At 42.0% G+C, this 16,037-nt stretch overlaps 1 protein-coding gene across 1 annotated transcript; it reads left to right on the forward strand.

Moving 5' to 3' along the window:
* Nucleotides 1–10,786: 10,786 nt before the first annotated feature.
* LOC147457234 (uncharacterized) lies at nt 10,787–11,833 on the forward strand. Its single transcript, XM_086513553.1, has one exon. It carries the CDS (start codon nt 10,866–10,868, stop codon nt 11,445–11,447), a length of 582 nt encoding a protein of 193 aa, XP_086369679.1. The 5' UTR covers nt 10,787–10,865; the 3' UTR covers nt 11,448–11,833.
* The last annotated feature ends 4,204 nt before the right edge of the window (nt 11,834–16,037 follow it).

Genomic DNA, 16,037 nt, shown 5'->3' on the forward strand with positions numbered 1-16,037 from the left:
ATGATTTTTCTTTATTGGAGATGCCACCAAGACATGTATGTGAAGGTTGCGTTCTTGGAAAGATGCACAGATTTGCATTTTCGCAGGATGGTTCAGTTAGAGCGACACGAAAGTTGCAGCTTGTACACAGTGATGTATGTGGTCCTATGAGGACGCCATCTATAGGAAACAGCCTTTATTTTGTGACCTTCATTGATGACTTTTCCAGGTTTTGTTGGGTGTATCCACTCAAAGCAAAGTCAGATGTGTTTGCAGTTTTTCAACATTATGTCGCCATGGTTGAAAATGAAACAGGTTGCAAAGTACATACTCTTCGCACCGATCGAGGAGGTGAATACATGTCAGGTGCATTTAAGGATTTTTTGGTAAAGAAAGGCATTAAACACCAATGCACTATGCCATACACACCACAATAGAATGGTGTTGCAGAAATGAAGAACAGGTCTTTAATGGAGACGACTAGATGTATGATCAAGGCTAAGAGTTTGCCTCATAAGCTATGGATGGAGGCAGTTGCTTGTGCAGCACATGTTTTGAACAGGTGTCCTACTCGTGCCTTGAAGACCATTACTCCATATGAAGCTTGGTATGACAGAAAACCTTCAGTCAGTTATCTTCGTGTTTTTGGTTGTCTTGCTTATGCTCACATCCCTCAGCAATTATGTGGGAAGCTTGATGATAAGGCAATCAAATGTATATTTGTGGGGTACAATAGTGGAAGTAAAGGTTATAGACTTTACAATCCTGCTACAAACAAGATTTTTGAAAGTCGTGATGTAATTTTTTACAGAAACTACTGCTCAACCTATGGTTGCTTTTGATGTACCGCATATGCAGACACATGATGTATTTGAAGATTTGCTTCCTTCTTTTGTGGAGAATCAAGAATCACAACAGGTTGATAATCTTGATCAATCTTTTGATCAGCATGTGACACCTCATGATGTAGAGGAAATTGTGCGTGAAGAGCAAGAAGTTCTCAGGGAAGAAAGAACCTTGCCTAAATGGGTTCAAAAAACTTTGCAGGATAGCAAGTTGGATGCACCGTTGCCACGAAAAACACGTGCTGGTACTACTTTTGGCAGAGAGCAAGTAGATTTGGCTTGCTTTAGCACTCTTTGTGATGCAGATGAGCCTGATTCATTTGAACAAGCTTTAGAGTGTGTTCAGTGGAAAGATGCTATGCAGCAAGAAATTGATTCTATTCATAAGAATCATACATGGGATCTAGTGGACTTGCCTACAGGTAAAAAGCCTATTGGTACAAAGTGGGTTTTTAAGGTAAAAAGGAAACAAGATGGTACTGTTGACAGGTACAAAGCAAGGCTTGTAGCAAAAGGCTATGCGCAACAGAAAGGCATAGATTATGATGAAACCTTTGCTCCTACTTCTCGTGCATCCACAGTTAGATCACTAGTTGCAATTGCTGCTCATCATGGTTGGAAAGTGCATCAGTTGGATATCAAAACTAATTTTTTGAATGGTGATTTGCAGGAATAAGTTTATGTAAGTCAACCAAGTGGTTTTATTGTAAAAGTTCAAGCGCAAAAGGTATGTAGATTGCGTAAAGCTTTGTATGGTCTCAAACAGGCTCCAAGAGCATGGTATGAGAACATACATACTTATTTGATTGGCCAGGGATTTCAGAATAGTCCAACAGAAAGTACTTTGTATGTCAAAAAGAGAGATGGAGTTCTCATTATGCTAACACTTTATGTGGATGATATGCTTCTTACAGGCAATAGTGCAGATGAAATTGAAGCGTTTAAAGATGCTTTGAGAAAAACCTTTGAGATGTATGATCTTGGTTTGCTACATTATTACTTGGGTATTCAGTTTGTGCAATCAGAGGATGGCATATACATGTTGCAGGCAAAATATTTGCATAAAATTTTGGACAAGTTTGGTATGCAAAATTGTAAACCAATCTCTACACCTGTAGAAACTGGATCAAAGTTGAGCATGCACGATGCTGGAGAACCTTTTGATGTACATACTTATGCAGCAGCCGTTGGTTGCTTGATATATTTGGCAGGCAACACTCGTCCAGACATTCAATTTGGGGTTTCACAAGCAAGCAGATTTATGCACAGCCCAGGTATGCATCATTGGCAGGCTGTGAAGCGCATACTTCGTTACCTTTCAGGTACCCCTAATCTTGCCATGTTCTTTCCAAGGGGGGATGTGTATGGAAAGCACAGTTCTATGCAGCTTCTTGGTTACAGCGATTCAGATTGGGCTGGTGATTTTGACACACGACATTCCACAAGTGGCAATTGTTTTTTCTTGGGAAATGCATGTATATCTTGGCTAAGCAAGAAGCAACCCACAGTGGCTACATCAACTTGTGAAGCTGAGTACAGGGCAACTTTCACGGCAATAGTTGATTGTGTATGGATACGCAGGTTATTGGCAGATCTTTGTGAGTGTCAACAGGCACCCACTACCATTTTCACTGACAGTCAGAGTGCTATGGCAGTTGCAAGGAATCCAGTATTTCATGCAATAACAAAGCACATAGAGGTTCACTACCACTATGTCAAGGAAAGGCTACATGCAGGGGAGATCACACTAACTTACTGTCCTACACAGGATAACATTGCAGATCTATTTATGAAGGCGTTATCACGAGAAAATTTTGAAGCTGTCCGAAAAGATTTGGGCTTACTCTCATACACATGATGATCTGCTACCTTGTATGGATTCACACTATCACTACAAGGGGGATTTGTAGACATGTAGTAGTGTTAGTGTGTATACGCGCTTCACTAGGGGCACTTTTCTCCCACTGGGTTTTTCCCCCTGGACATCTGGTGTGAAAGGACACCTTATCTCTTAGGGTTTCATATAAGCTTTGTAGCTCTGAGTTTGTATACACTATTATTCTAATACAGAGAGAGAGACTACAGAGATCTCGTACGCAAGCTCTGTGTCTTCTCCTTCTCCATCTTCTTCCTACTCTGAGTTGTTGTCTTCCTTCTGTTTCCTGTTTCATCATCTTCAACAAAGTACATCATCCTCATGCTTTACATACAATGTGCTTTCTGTTGGACTGTTACAAAAGCCTCATTTCACCAAATGAGTGTCAGCTTTCTCATACCAAGCACGAGGAGATTGCTTCAACCCATACAGAGCCTTCTTACATCTGCACACTTTGTCCTCTTGTCCTTTTATGACAAAACCACGAGGCTGCGTTACATAAACTTCCTCAAATATGTCACCAGACAAGAAAGCAGTAACAATGTCTGATTGATGTACATCCCAACCAAAATGAGCTGCCAATGCACATAGAAAACGCACAGTAGTCATACGACAAGTGGGAGCAAAAGTCTCTTCATAATCTATGCCTTTTTGTTGTGCATAACCCTTTGCAACAAGTCGAGCCTTATGGCGATCGATTTCACCATCCGGCTTGCGTTTCAACTTGTAAACCCACTTCGTACCAATGGCCTTTTTGCCAGGAGGCAAATCACATAAAGTCCATGTGTCATTTTTTTTAAGTGCATCATATTCTGATTGCATGGCAGCCATCCATTTTTTTTGAATTCTGTGCTTCATCAAAGGACAGAGGCTCCTCAACATCACGTAAACTAGACACAGCCAAACCATAACAATCTGATGCATAAGATGCATGGCGAGAGCCTGAACGAGTACGACTAGACAAAGGTGCATCCAATTTACTATCACGCAAAGTGTGCACCAGCCATTTTGGCATACCTCTAGCCTGCTCATTTTCAGCCCTTTCCTCATCAAGTACATCATGTACATCTGCATCAGTAATAGGCTGATCTACAACATTTTCAGAAACCCCCATAGGCTGTACATTTGCCTCATTGGAACTTACATTCGTATTTCCACCACTGAAAAGAGGCAATAAAGTGTCATAAATGTTATGTGAGCTTACATTACTGTCTTTAGTACATGACATCAAGGGCTAAACAGAATCTTCCACAAACGCTATATCCCGAGAAACCAGAATACATTTTGTTTGCGGATGATACAACCTGTAACCTTTGCTTTCAGCACTATAACCAACAAAAATACATTTGACAGCCTTATCATCCAATTTTCTGCGATGTACTTGTGGCACCAAAGCATATGCCAAACAATCAAAAACACGCATGTGATCAATAGAAGGCTTTCTATCATGCCATGCTTCATATGGAGTAATAGACTGCAAAGCTTTCGTAGGACACCTGTTAAGTACATAAGTGGCACACATGATGGCCTCAAGCCAAAAAGAATGCGGCAAAGCTTGACTTTTGACCATACATCGTGCCATTTTTGTCAGTGACCTGTTTTTCCTCTCAACAACACCATTTTTCTGAGGTGTATAAGGCATTGTACATTGATGTTTTATCCCACGACTAGCCATAAATGCATCAAGATCATGAGACATATACTCCCCCCCTCGATCGGAACGGAGGGTGCCCATAGTACATTTCGAGACATTTTCAACCATAGCCAGTAATTGTTTGAAGCACATAAAAACTTCGGACTTCGCTTTAAGCGGAAATACCCATGCATGCGTGGAGTAATCATCAATGAAAGTCATGAAGTACAGGTAATTGCCCAAGGATGGAGTTTGCATGGGCCCACAAACATCACTATGCACAAGCTACAACCTGCATGTGGCCCGAACTGAACCATCCTTTGGAAACTTAGAACGCTGCATCTTACCCAAAATACAGACTTCACAAACATGTTTGACAGGTGCTTCAAGAGGCGGCAAAGAAGCAACCATATCAGATTTCTGCAAACGCAACAAACTGGCAAAATTCAGATGACCAAAATGTGCATGCCAAAGTTTTGCATCTGAAATAGCCCTTGAATCTACAACAGCATTTGCAAAAAATTTTCCACACTTGTCATACAAAGTGAGCTTATACAGCCCATGACACAAAAGGCCCGATGCAACAATTTCATCACCAAAACTGAGATCATGAACTGTACATCTATCATCCACAAATTTGACTACAAGTCCAAATCTAGCAAGTGCGAATACAGACAAGAGATTCTTCTTGATCCCAGGTACATAAAGTGCATCAACTAGTGTGAAGGAACTGCCATTTGTAGCCGTAAGCACAATCTTTCCAACTCCCTGAACTAGATAAGAGGCATTGTTGGCACAAGTGACTGAATTCCCATGAGGGACAGACTCGAGAGAGGTAAACAATTCACGATGTGAGGTAATGTGCTTTGTAGCACCACTGTCGAAATACCACACATGTGAATCTGCAGCAACTGACAAGCATGCATCATGGACAGCACGATTGTAAGTGCACTCTGCTCTAAAAGCCCATTCTGCATCAACATCAGCATTACACTCTCCTTTCGTAGAAGAATCAACAATGCCTGCATTTGTAGTGGAACTAGAATTTGCAGTGGAACCACCCTCTTTCTTCTTAGTTTCTTTGGCCTTCAACTTAGGACACGACTTGATCAAGTGATCATTTGCTTTACAATAATGGCAACACATCTTCTTTTTGCCCTTATCACCAGAATTTCTAAACGAATTGCTGTCAGTAGAAGCATTAGGAACAGAATTTTTGCCACTCGCAGCAGAACCATAAGAAGTGGCTGCATTTCTGTTACCACCCTTTCTTTGAGAAGCAATAAAAGCCTGTTCAATTGCACGCTGCCTAGTCCTGTTTTTTCTAGAAAGTGACTCTTGCAATAGCAATGTGCATAATGCATCAAACTTGACAACTTCAGGATTTCCTTGGGTCATCAGTCTCCAAGTACTAGCAAAAGTCTGGTAGGAATCTGGTAAGGCATCAAGAATAGTCTCCACAAGGGAACTGTCTGAAATGACTTCACCTGCAGAAATAAGTTGCTCATTGATATCCTTGACACTAGCAAGGAAAGTGTCCATATCATCTTCCTCATGCATAATCTTTGACTCCAGCTCTTTATGCAGCAAAGCAATTTTAGCCTCATTGCGACTTGCATAAAGACCTGCTAGAATATCCCAAGCCTGTTTTGCAGATTTTGCTAAACGAATGTGAGGAACAATGGTGCGCTTCACAGACAACGCAATCAATGCATGAGCCTACGCATCCTTTACATCCCAACGAGCTTGTTCTGTCGTAGGCAAAACAACTCTAACAACAGCAATCCTTGCAGCAAGACCTACAACATCCTCAGAAACAGGACGTACATCAATGCCCTGCACAATGTTCCAGACGCCCTTTGACACAAGAACATGTTGCATCATATAAGCCCACATAGGATAATTGTCCCCATCCAACATGTCCTCAACAACAAACATCTTGAACACATCTGTGTTGTTGTTGTCAGCCATGGTAAATGCTGCACCTGATGTGAAAACTGTCCAAAAATAGGAGAAACGGAGCGGGAACAACACGTGCTATATAGCACAAACCTTAGAAGACTATAAGGCACCTGTTATGCAGAAAACGGCACTGACAGAAATTCTGCACAAAATGACGAAATACCCTGTGCAGTACTGTCTGTAGTGGAAACGGAGGCCAAAATGAGCCCAAATCAAAAATCTGAGCCGCGAACTATTTGTCAACCTGCGAATGTTCACCAAACCTCACTGTAATCGGAGAAAGTGAGTAGGCGTGTGCTGGAGCAGCTGGCGACTAAGCCCGAGAGGACGCAACCTGCTCTGATACCAATTGTTGGAATTAGGGTTGCAGAGAGACACACACAGCTTGGAGAAGACGAAGGAAGCTCAAGGCACACAACTGAGAGTGTATTACTTAGTGTGCAATGGAAAAGATAGATATCCCTAGAGTGATGGGCGTATATACAATGCTCGGGGGGAAAAAACCTCCTAAAGAGGGAAAAAATGCCCCGACGGTCCTAGTGTGTTCACACACATCACTACCACATGTATATGGTAACAAACCAATCCCTATATCTAATTTGATAATTACTCCAAGTCTCTGACCTAGAATAACTATCAAATTGACCATCTCATTCCAAAAGCAATCTAGCTCATTCTAAGAACGTAAACAATTGGGGAGCTCTCACACTCGAGAGCTCCCCCTTTTTGATAGCAAAAAGAAAGTCTAACGTTGCTTAAGCAACATCCTGTACACAGGTGTTGTTTAAGCAATGCTTATAAATGCCAAAAATGGCCGTCTCTTTAGAGACACTTGTAGCAATGCTATTTCCATCACTTAAGCAATGCTTTAAAGCATCCCTAAACACAAGTGTTCCTAGTAGTGGAGAGAGAAAAGGTGGAATCATGGATGGTTGTTTTAGCACTCTAGATGACAATTGTGTGTGTGTGTGTGTGTGTGTGTGAGAGAGAGAGAGAGAGAGAGAGAGAGAGAGAGAGAGAGAGAGAGAGAATGGAAGAGAAGGGTCACGACTTACATAGCTGGTGGAGGACCATGTGAGAAGCCTGCAATGTGAGGACGGGATGAGAGAAAGCCTAAACTAATAGATATGGCACTTATTAAAGTGTTTGGAAAACCACACACAAAGAGAGAGAGAGAGAGAGAGAGAGAGAGAGAGAGAGAGAGAGAGAGAGAGAGAGAGAGACGGTGTTGCATTGACAAAGGAGAGAAGAAGAAAAAGGAGAATTTATAGCATTGTAAGAGAAATCCTAAGAGACCTCCAAGATCAAAGTGATTCTTGGAAGGGGGGGGGGGGGCAAGTGACCATGCCTTGATTGAAAGAGCATGTTGGAGCTTGGCATGGAAAAGCATGTACCTAGCATGGAAACCACACCGGATTACTAAATCTTGGTTGATTGAGGAGAAAGTGGAGAGTAGGAGGAGAGTTAAATCTCATGATTTATTAGATCTTTCCTTGGAAGAAGTAGATAGAGTGTTAATCCAAAAGGTCGATTTACACTCGGTTTGATTAGAATGTGAAGAGTGGCTACCGTGTACGAATTTTTAGTCCTTGTATTGGGTTCAAGCCGTGTTCAGTCTATCCCGTGGAAACCTTACCTAGTCGGAAACTGATGCGGACCACTCTTTGTGGAATTTGCGTGGTCATATAAGGAATGGCTAATTCATATAAGGAATGGCTAATATTAGCCTAGATCTTTACTTATGTAGGGGTTTTCAAGTAATAAAATAGAGTATGGTTATTCTTTTGGTGCTTTTGTTGTTGAAGTCTCTACTCTCTCTCTCTCTCTCTATGTGTGTGTGTGTGTTTTGTTGCTCTTCTCTGCTTGCTTGCCCTCTCTCTTGCCATGGATTGACACATGCTTCATCCACCATAGCTGATGAGTTCCAACATGTGGCATCGCAGCTAGGCATTGGACGGTAGAAGTGGTAGGTGGGGCATATTGAAACACTCCTAGGCAAGCTGTTTCAAGACCATGGTTGTAGGCACTCGCAATGCAACAAATCTATTTCCTAAAATGCTCCCTTGTGCGTTTTTGAAACACTGTCTTAGAGCGCGAGGTTGGTCCTGATAAGGCGTTTTAAAACGCTATACAAGTGATGCAATTTTGGACGTATTGTTGGTGGTTCTGCCCATCTTCGGTACTGGCATTTCAAAACACTGCTAAGGCAGTGTAAGCGAGAGGTGGTAGAGGGAACGTTGGGGGCATGTGCTACCTATGGCACACAACTTTTCAAAATGTTGTGTAGGTTTAGATAGACGATGGAGAAGACGAAGCTAGAAGGTACCAATGGTTAACCTAGCATCTCAAAATGCCGTCCAATGGTGGTGTAGAGGAGGTGACCAGCATGGAGCCCTTTGAGCCCAAAAGCTGGTGGTACTCTTATCATGTTGGGTATGTTGCAAGTCATGGAAATCTCATCATCGAACATGGCAAGATACTTTTTTTTAAATTTCCACATGGGTGTATATGCCATATTGGTCAAGTTAGTTACTTTCGTCAACAAACTAGATTACAACACATTGACAATCACAAGAACAACAAAGGTTTGCTACAACAAGGAGATACATCAACATATGCAATTCTTCAAAATTTTGTGTCAACACCATGATCTATTTTATTTAAAACTGTTGTTTTATTTTGTTAGTTGTCAATTTTTGTACGGGTTATAGGCACTTCCATGATGAAAAGTGGTAAGACCTCTCACATTTGTCAATTTCGGTTGAGCTCTTGATGTCCCCACTCTGAATGTTGTCCGAGGGAAGTACACACACCCTGATGTTTTGTCAGAGGGGGGGTGGGAGCTTCTACTTCTTGTTTCACGTGGTTTTGTTGAACTTTTCCATGGTTTGTACCCAACCCATTGTCAATGATTTCGTCGTGAGGGGGAATTGTTGGGTGCAAGCCTTGTTGGTCTATCCTATGTGAAGCTACCCAATTAGAAACTGATGCATACTACTCTTTTGTGGAGTCTGCATGGTCATAAAGGAACGGCTAGTATTAGCGTTTTCAAGGGTTTTCAAGTAAGGGTTTTCTATATATGTAAGGGTTTTCAAGTTATAGAATAGAGTGTGGTTTTTTTTGGGTGCTTCTGCTATCGTAGTCTCTCTCTCTCTCTCTCTCATTGCTCTTCTCTGCTCGCTTGCCCTCTCTCTTGCCATGGCTTGCCATAGGCTTCATCCACCATAGCAGACGCGTCCCAACACTTTCCAAGAGATTCAAAATCTCACAAGAGATTCACATGCATTTACATGTCCTTATATGAAGGAGAGTGAGGTTGCCACGATTGAGGTGTACCTTCTTCTTGACCATGGCAACACACAGGTCACATACTAGTTTGTCTTTAGCATACTAATGCGTATGGTGGTAGGCAATCTCTCCTTCAACCTTCATCCTCCTGTATTTAGCTTCCTGTCTTTATCGAATATTGAAATATCTTGTCACACTAGCCACCTATACACAGACACAGACACCCATACCCACACCCAACCTCCACAGAACAAATTAGAATGTTGATTCACCGGCCCATGTTTGAGAGTCTTGGACTCTAAAAAAACAACCATTGTTATTTTAATGAACTATTTATTTGTTCTTTTACAATATGTGATTTGTTTGTGAATTCTAGGTGGCTAACAAAAATACATAAATCTTAGAGGAAATCCATACCCATAGATTTTTTATCTGATTATTATGTCAAAGATTGATGACTTGTTGTTCAACTGATATAAGCTAGTCATTTTTTTTCCAAAACTCACAATTGTAAGCGAATTATATTAATCAACCCAAAAAAGTACAATGTCTTGTCATGCTCGTGTTGAGCCATGACATCATCCAGGGACCATAATTACATCGGCAGCGATCCCAACCAACTTGCCCCCTTATCCTTGATACAAAAGGTCCATTATCATGTTCTTCTGAGATCTTTTAATTACCGATAGCCATAGCTAGTCATTTTATTAGATGCTTCCATGTGTGGAGCACTTTCGAATCACAAATCACATGTTATATGTTCATACCTTCTCATTTTCAAGGATAATGCATACTTTAACTACTATATTTTGTCCTCTTGGTTCATGAGTTCAACATATTTCTACTTGTCACTCCAATTTTTATAGAGTTGTCATAAATGCTCAAAACCGTTTAGGCCCCCCACCTCCCCAACATATATTCCGCCCCTCCAACAAATGCTCATTGATTCCAATGTGTGGTCTTGTTAATTTACCATCAACCCTCAAATTTGTCTACTTTCCATTTTGAAGGCCTTTTCCTTTTTTTTTTCCCCCTTTGCACAAGTTAGAAGGGTATACAACTAATTTACAAATTTCCTACAATTCTTTTGAAGGGTAGCATTTTCCTAACCAAGGTTGGAAGGGTGTTGCAACCTGCTAATATTAGGGCTGCAAGTTACCAATATTAGTGATTACATAGTTTCATGTGACGGCGTGAGGTGGCAGGTTCAATCCCTCCTGGGCGACTAAAATGTAAATGGTCGCTTTGAAGAGTTGAAAGAGGGTTTCTGCGAGCAGCAGCGATGAGCACGTTGGGGAGGGCGACATCTTCAGGGTTCTGGAGAGGAGTTTGCCGAGCCAGACGACTTGCGATGCGCGATGGAGAAGAACCTTCTCTCTGCAAAAGCCTTAATGGAGGGCAGAATCCGGGACTATGCAGCAGACCTGAAATCCGCAGATGTTTCCATGTAAGCTCCTTTCCTTCCCTTCAAAATCGGTTCAACAACACCAACAGTAGTAGCTACTATGATGACATTGAGGTGGACATGGATCCTGAGAAGATGCTCAAACCAGGAGACCCAAACACATTCCAAGCGACCATCCGAAAAGCAATGCCTGTGGGATATTGGGTCACCATGCCCAGTGGGCGTGAGGCATTTTTGCCGGCCCAAGACTTGGGCTTCTTGGGTGGCTTGGAGAAACTACGGCAGCTATTCCAGCCCGGACAAGAGGTTACAGTGCGTGTTGTGACTCGCGGCAGCTCTGGTCGAGAGGTGCTCTCACTTAAGAAGCCTGATCCTAACAAGCCAGATCCCCCACCCAAACCCCTCCGTAAGGAATTTGAGGGTGGCCGTAGGCCTCGCTCATCATCAAGGTATAGCTAAACTTAGGTGCCTTTCTGAGCTTGTATATGGTTTCTTAATGGTCCCTTTGTAACTTGATTAGAAATTTCACAACGCTGAGAGCAAAGTTGTTATTCTTACGGGTTTTTCATTTCCCGGATGCTTTGAATAGCAATGTAAGGCAGATGTATGAGACACGTCTTGCGGATGCCACCAACCCTTTTAGAAGAACATTGTGTGTCTGTGCATGCGCTAATGCTGTTGAGGTATTTGGCATGTGCATTTGGTGCACTTTGCTCAAGTGTGGGGAATGCAAACAATGTTGTACATAACTGTGTCTGTGCCCAATTTGATGAGATTCTAGAGTGTTGTGTTTGTTTGTGTACTGGCTTTTCTTTCTTTGAGGAGAATAAGGGAAGCTTATTGTATTGGCTATTTAGCACTGGTTTGATTGCTTGTATCTTTTTTTTTTTTTGGGTGGGGGCGGGGCGGGGGAGGCTCTATGCCTTTTAAAAGGTTTGAGTTGCTCTCTCTCTCTTCTTCTTGGTTTTGGTTGAATGATTAAGTTGCTTGCTGAATATCAAAGTTTACACCCTTAGTCTAGTCGCTGAGGTTGAAAAGCTCAAATTTTACTTGTACAACCTTGTTCATGAGGTATAGTAGGGTCAAGAGACAGGATATTGTTTCCATCTTGTAGTGGGATTGATAATTTGTTTTCAAGGGTATGCCATCTAAGAAGGTAAGCTTGAAGTTGAACAGTTTGTTGAGGTCATTGTTCGTGCATGAGTGATTTTATTTTTTGGGGACCTCACATTTGAAGTTTTAATGTAGAGATGCAGTGGACTGTGGCATCGCATTTATATTTTATAGCCCTTAAATATGCATCCTCGCTTGATAGGTGCGATGGAGTGGTAGCCCAGGATTGGGCTTCTAAAGAGTGCAGGGTGAGAATGCCATTGCCTTTCCTCCTTGAGCTTAGTACTTATGATTGTTGAGGCGGATCATGAAGTCTTGCATCTCAAAATTGAAGCAAAGTGAGTTTTAAGACCTACTGCAGTGTAGAGTGTTTTGCATTTGATAAGGAGCGAAGGATGATGCTTCTTTTGTAAATCGCCATGCCTTCTTGATCAATTGAGCTATACCTTAAAGAAATTATCAAGCTCACGCACGTGCGCGCGCACACACACACACACACACACACACACACACACACACACAGAGAGAGAGAGAGAGAGAGAGAGAGAGAGAGAGAGAGAGACCCTTGGGCAGTATCTTATGGAGCTTCCGTGATGGCATTGTCCTCTTTGATCATGCTTCAGTTTTTATGTACATCCAATATGCCTTCCTTTGCCTTAAGGGGATTACATTCTTGATTCAATCTTGCATGATCACTTTTGTGTCAGATGGTGCATGAGATTTGGTGATTTGTACTTCATTTGTCATGTGTTGGTTTCATGTTGGATTACCAAAGCAGATAAGAAGGATAAGGATTTCTTCTTGCATTTAAAAGAGAGACTCGTTGGGAGTATGTTGCGGCCACTTAGAGATGCTTTTGGAGCTTTACAAATTGGCCTTGGTGATATCCTTGCTATTGCCTCAAATTACTATGATGCACTTTGACTCCGGATAGAGAGGAGGCTTCGTCATACGTTCTCCCTGACGTTACTGTGGAGAGGTTTCAGTTGATATTGGTGCTCTTAAGGTTTTGAGCACATCTTTGATTGTAGTGAGATGCCTAAGTCTATGTCAGAGGGGCTGATTTCTCTTGTGGAAAGGACAGTGATATCTCCTATCTTTGTATCACGGTTACGTTCTCTATGTATAAGATATTGGCTCAGATGATTGCTGCATTATTGTGATCTACATTGGTCTAGAGAGCAGTTTTTGGTTGCCAGCACCAGCCAGCAGTGCCATCTTGACATCAATGCAATACTCAGCCAAATTTGTTTGTCCTCCAGCCCTTCAAAATTGGCAGCTCTCATTTTCTGGCTTCGCACACATTGGTGCATTTGCAGCTTGTGAAGCAATAGAGTCAAACCAACCCAAACTTCGGCCATGAATGAGAGACTTGTCCACCTTTGCAACAATATTTTGCGGTGGATTGTGTAGTTCGATTCTTCCTTGCTAAGCATGGTAGCTATGGAGTCAACGTGGTCTTGAAGCCACAACGGAAAGCCCTTAAGCGCCACACCGGGCGGTAGTCCATAAATTCTTTGTTCGGGTAGAAGTTGGGCGTCCAAGGCATAGCATAAGCAAAATGAGAACCTCCCCATATGTTTGCTCTCATGACCAACTCCTTAACAATTTACTCAAAAGCACATCGTGCCACATAGAAGCCTTATTTAACTATCGTAAATTGGCATATCGCAATTTTGTTGTTAGTCGTCGTTGTCCCCACTCACATAACCCTTGGGTTGTCATGCGTCGGCCCATAAAGTACAACACTACTGAGTGTGCACATCACAACTCTAGGCTCCGAATCGCGGCTTCCAGATTAAATTTTACTTGAAACACATACTCATCTTCCGCTTTGTTATGGCTTTGCTTAATTGCCATGTGTAGAATTTCTTTCGATAGTGATTGAGTGCCAAAGACCAAGGGCTTTAACATCTTCTCCGGATTGGAGGTATTTGCATTAGGGTCACTCGTCCTTTTCCTCCCCTTCTCTGTGAAGACAAAATCTCCCCCCCACCCACATGAATCTGACGACCCCTTGTCGTCAAGAGTCTCTGACACTCCCCCAACGTGGTCCATGCCAGTGACAAATGCCCTCCTAGGAGGGCCTGGTAGTCACCTGGCAACTAACATACATGCCATACTAATCACAGTGGTGCAACTAAAGGACTATTTTTGTTAAGACAAAGGGTCTTGTGGGAGAATCAGAGGAGAGTTGGCCTATGCATAGGGAAGCTAGGTGTGATTAGTCGGTCTCTACTCGTGCATCTCTAGGAGAATAATTTATGTTAGCAAGACCTAGTCACACATTTCTAGGAGTGAGTGTACTTGGATAATCTATCATGCCTCTTGATGCTAAGTTGAATTTTTGAAGAATCCTATTGTCAAATATCACGTGTCCAAAGTTATGTGGCTCGTCATTGTGCATATATGGCAAAGATTACATAGGAAGTGGTTGTTTTGAAGATGTTTGCTAAGTGAGAAACGGAAGCAAGCTATGGAGGAGATGGATGCCCTTGATGCAAAAATACAACATGGGATTTGGTGCCATTACTAGAGAGAAAGAATGCAATTGGATGCAAATGATTGTACAAGACAAAGAACAATTGTGATGGCAGTGTGAGTAGGTACAAGGCAAAGCTTGTGGCCAAAGGTTATGCACAAATGTATGGGATTGATTATAAGGAGACATTCAGCCATGCAACCAAGGTGGCTACCATTTGTGTATTTATTGCAGTGGATGCAACTTTAGGATGGGAATGCAGAGGTACTCTTTACAAGTCACAATCTTGGTGCACATCACCTATGTTCGAGACGAGATTGACAGTGTGTTAAAGTATATGCATTTTTACATCTCTGATGACAAAGATCATGACGCATTGTTTGTGCAGCATTGCATGCAATTGTATAGTGTGTGGCTACAGGAGCAAGGATTCAACTCCTTGAAGCGGCACTAGGTCTAGTCAGACGGATGTGCTCACTTCAAGGCATCCATGCCATTTTTCTTTGTATCAAGGTATTCTAGCTTTTCTGATCTCTTGAACATGATTTCAAGTTTCTTGTTTTTTCCTAACCTTTGAGACGTGTCATTGATCTACGTACTACTCTTTGACTAGCATTGAGATGCTATGGAGTTTCTTTGCATCAGACCATGGCAAAGGAGAGTATGATGGGACCGGTGCAATCACCAAAAGGGTTCTGACACATGAGCAATTGAAACCTGATGCATGGCACATGAAGAGTGCCAAGGATGTGGTTAGTTTCTTGAAACATAAATTTCATGATGAAAACACCCAGTCAGAGGTGATTCGAATTTTTTGGGACGTCGAAGCGGCTGATGTGACGAGGGAGAGGAAATGGAATTGCAAGTGAGTGGAAGGGTTATGCTAATTGCATTGTGTGAATGGATACTCTAGGAATGACAAGTGTACACGTCGCTACAGAGCTCTCTCATGTTTTTGCCAGATTTGTGTTTCACAACGTTGGAGGTGATGCCTTAACAACACACATATCGAAAACTGGTAGTATACCACCATTGAATCCTTGACAACAGTGATGAAGAAAGTGATCAGTCAAGTGACAATGAAGGATCATATTTGCCTATGTTTGGTGGATATCATGATGCAATTAGTGATTCTCTATGTGTAGGTGACAACTTTGCCACGAATACGAATGAAGATGGAGCATAGTTCTACCTCTTGAGGTGCTCAAAGGAGAAATACAAAAAAACACGAGCTCCAAGAGATTCTTACGACAATTGCATTTTTTCAAATTCTTATTTGGTTGAGGGCTACTAATGTGAGCTAGTTGATGGTACCGAGGATGTTTATTACATACCTCCTCACCAGCCATAAGTGTTGTTGGCATCGCACTTGGTTAGATCCATCAAGATACCTTTGGAACCCTTGTATGGTGAGCTACATAAGTTCAGATTATCTCCAATGGTATATGAAAATG

Source organism: Adiantum capillus-veneris, chromosome 5 (assembly GCF_014529385.1).
Source record: "Adiantum capillus-veneris isolate H3 chromosome 5, ASM1452938v2, whole genome shotgun sequence".
Classification (NCBI taxonomy): domain Eukaryota; kingdom Viridiplantae; phylum Streptophyta; class Polypodiopsida; order Polypodiales; family Pteridaceae; genus Adiantum; species Adiantum capillus-veneris.

Coding starts and splice junctions, on each gene's coding strand:
- LOC147457234 (XM_086513553.1), top strand. CDS start 10,866: ATGAGCACGTTGGGGAGGGCGACATCTTCAGGGTTCTGGAGAGGAGTT.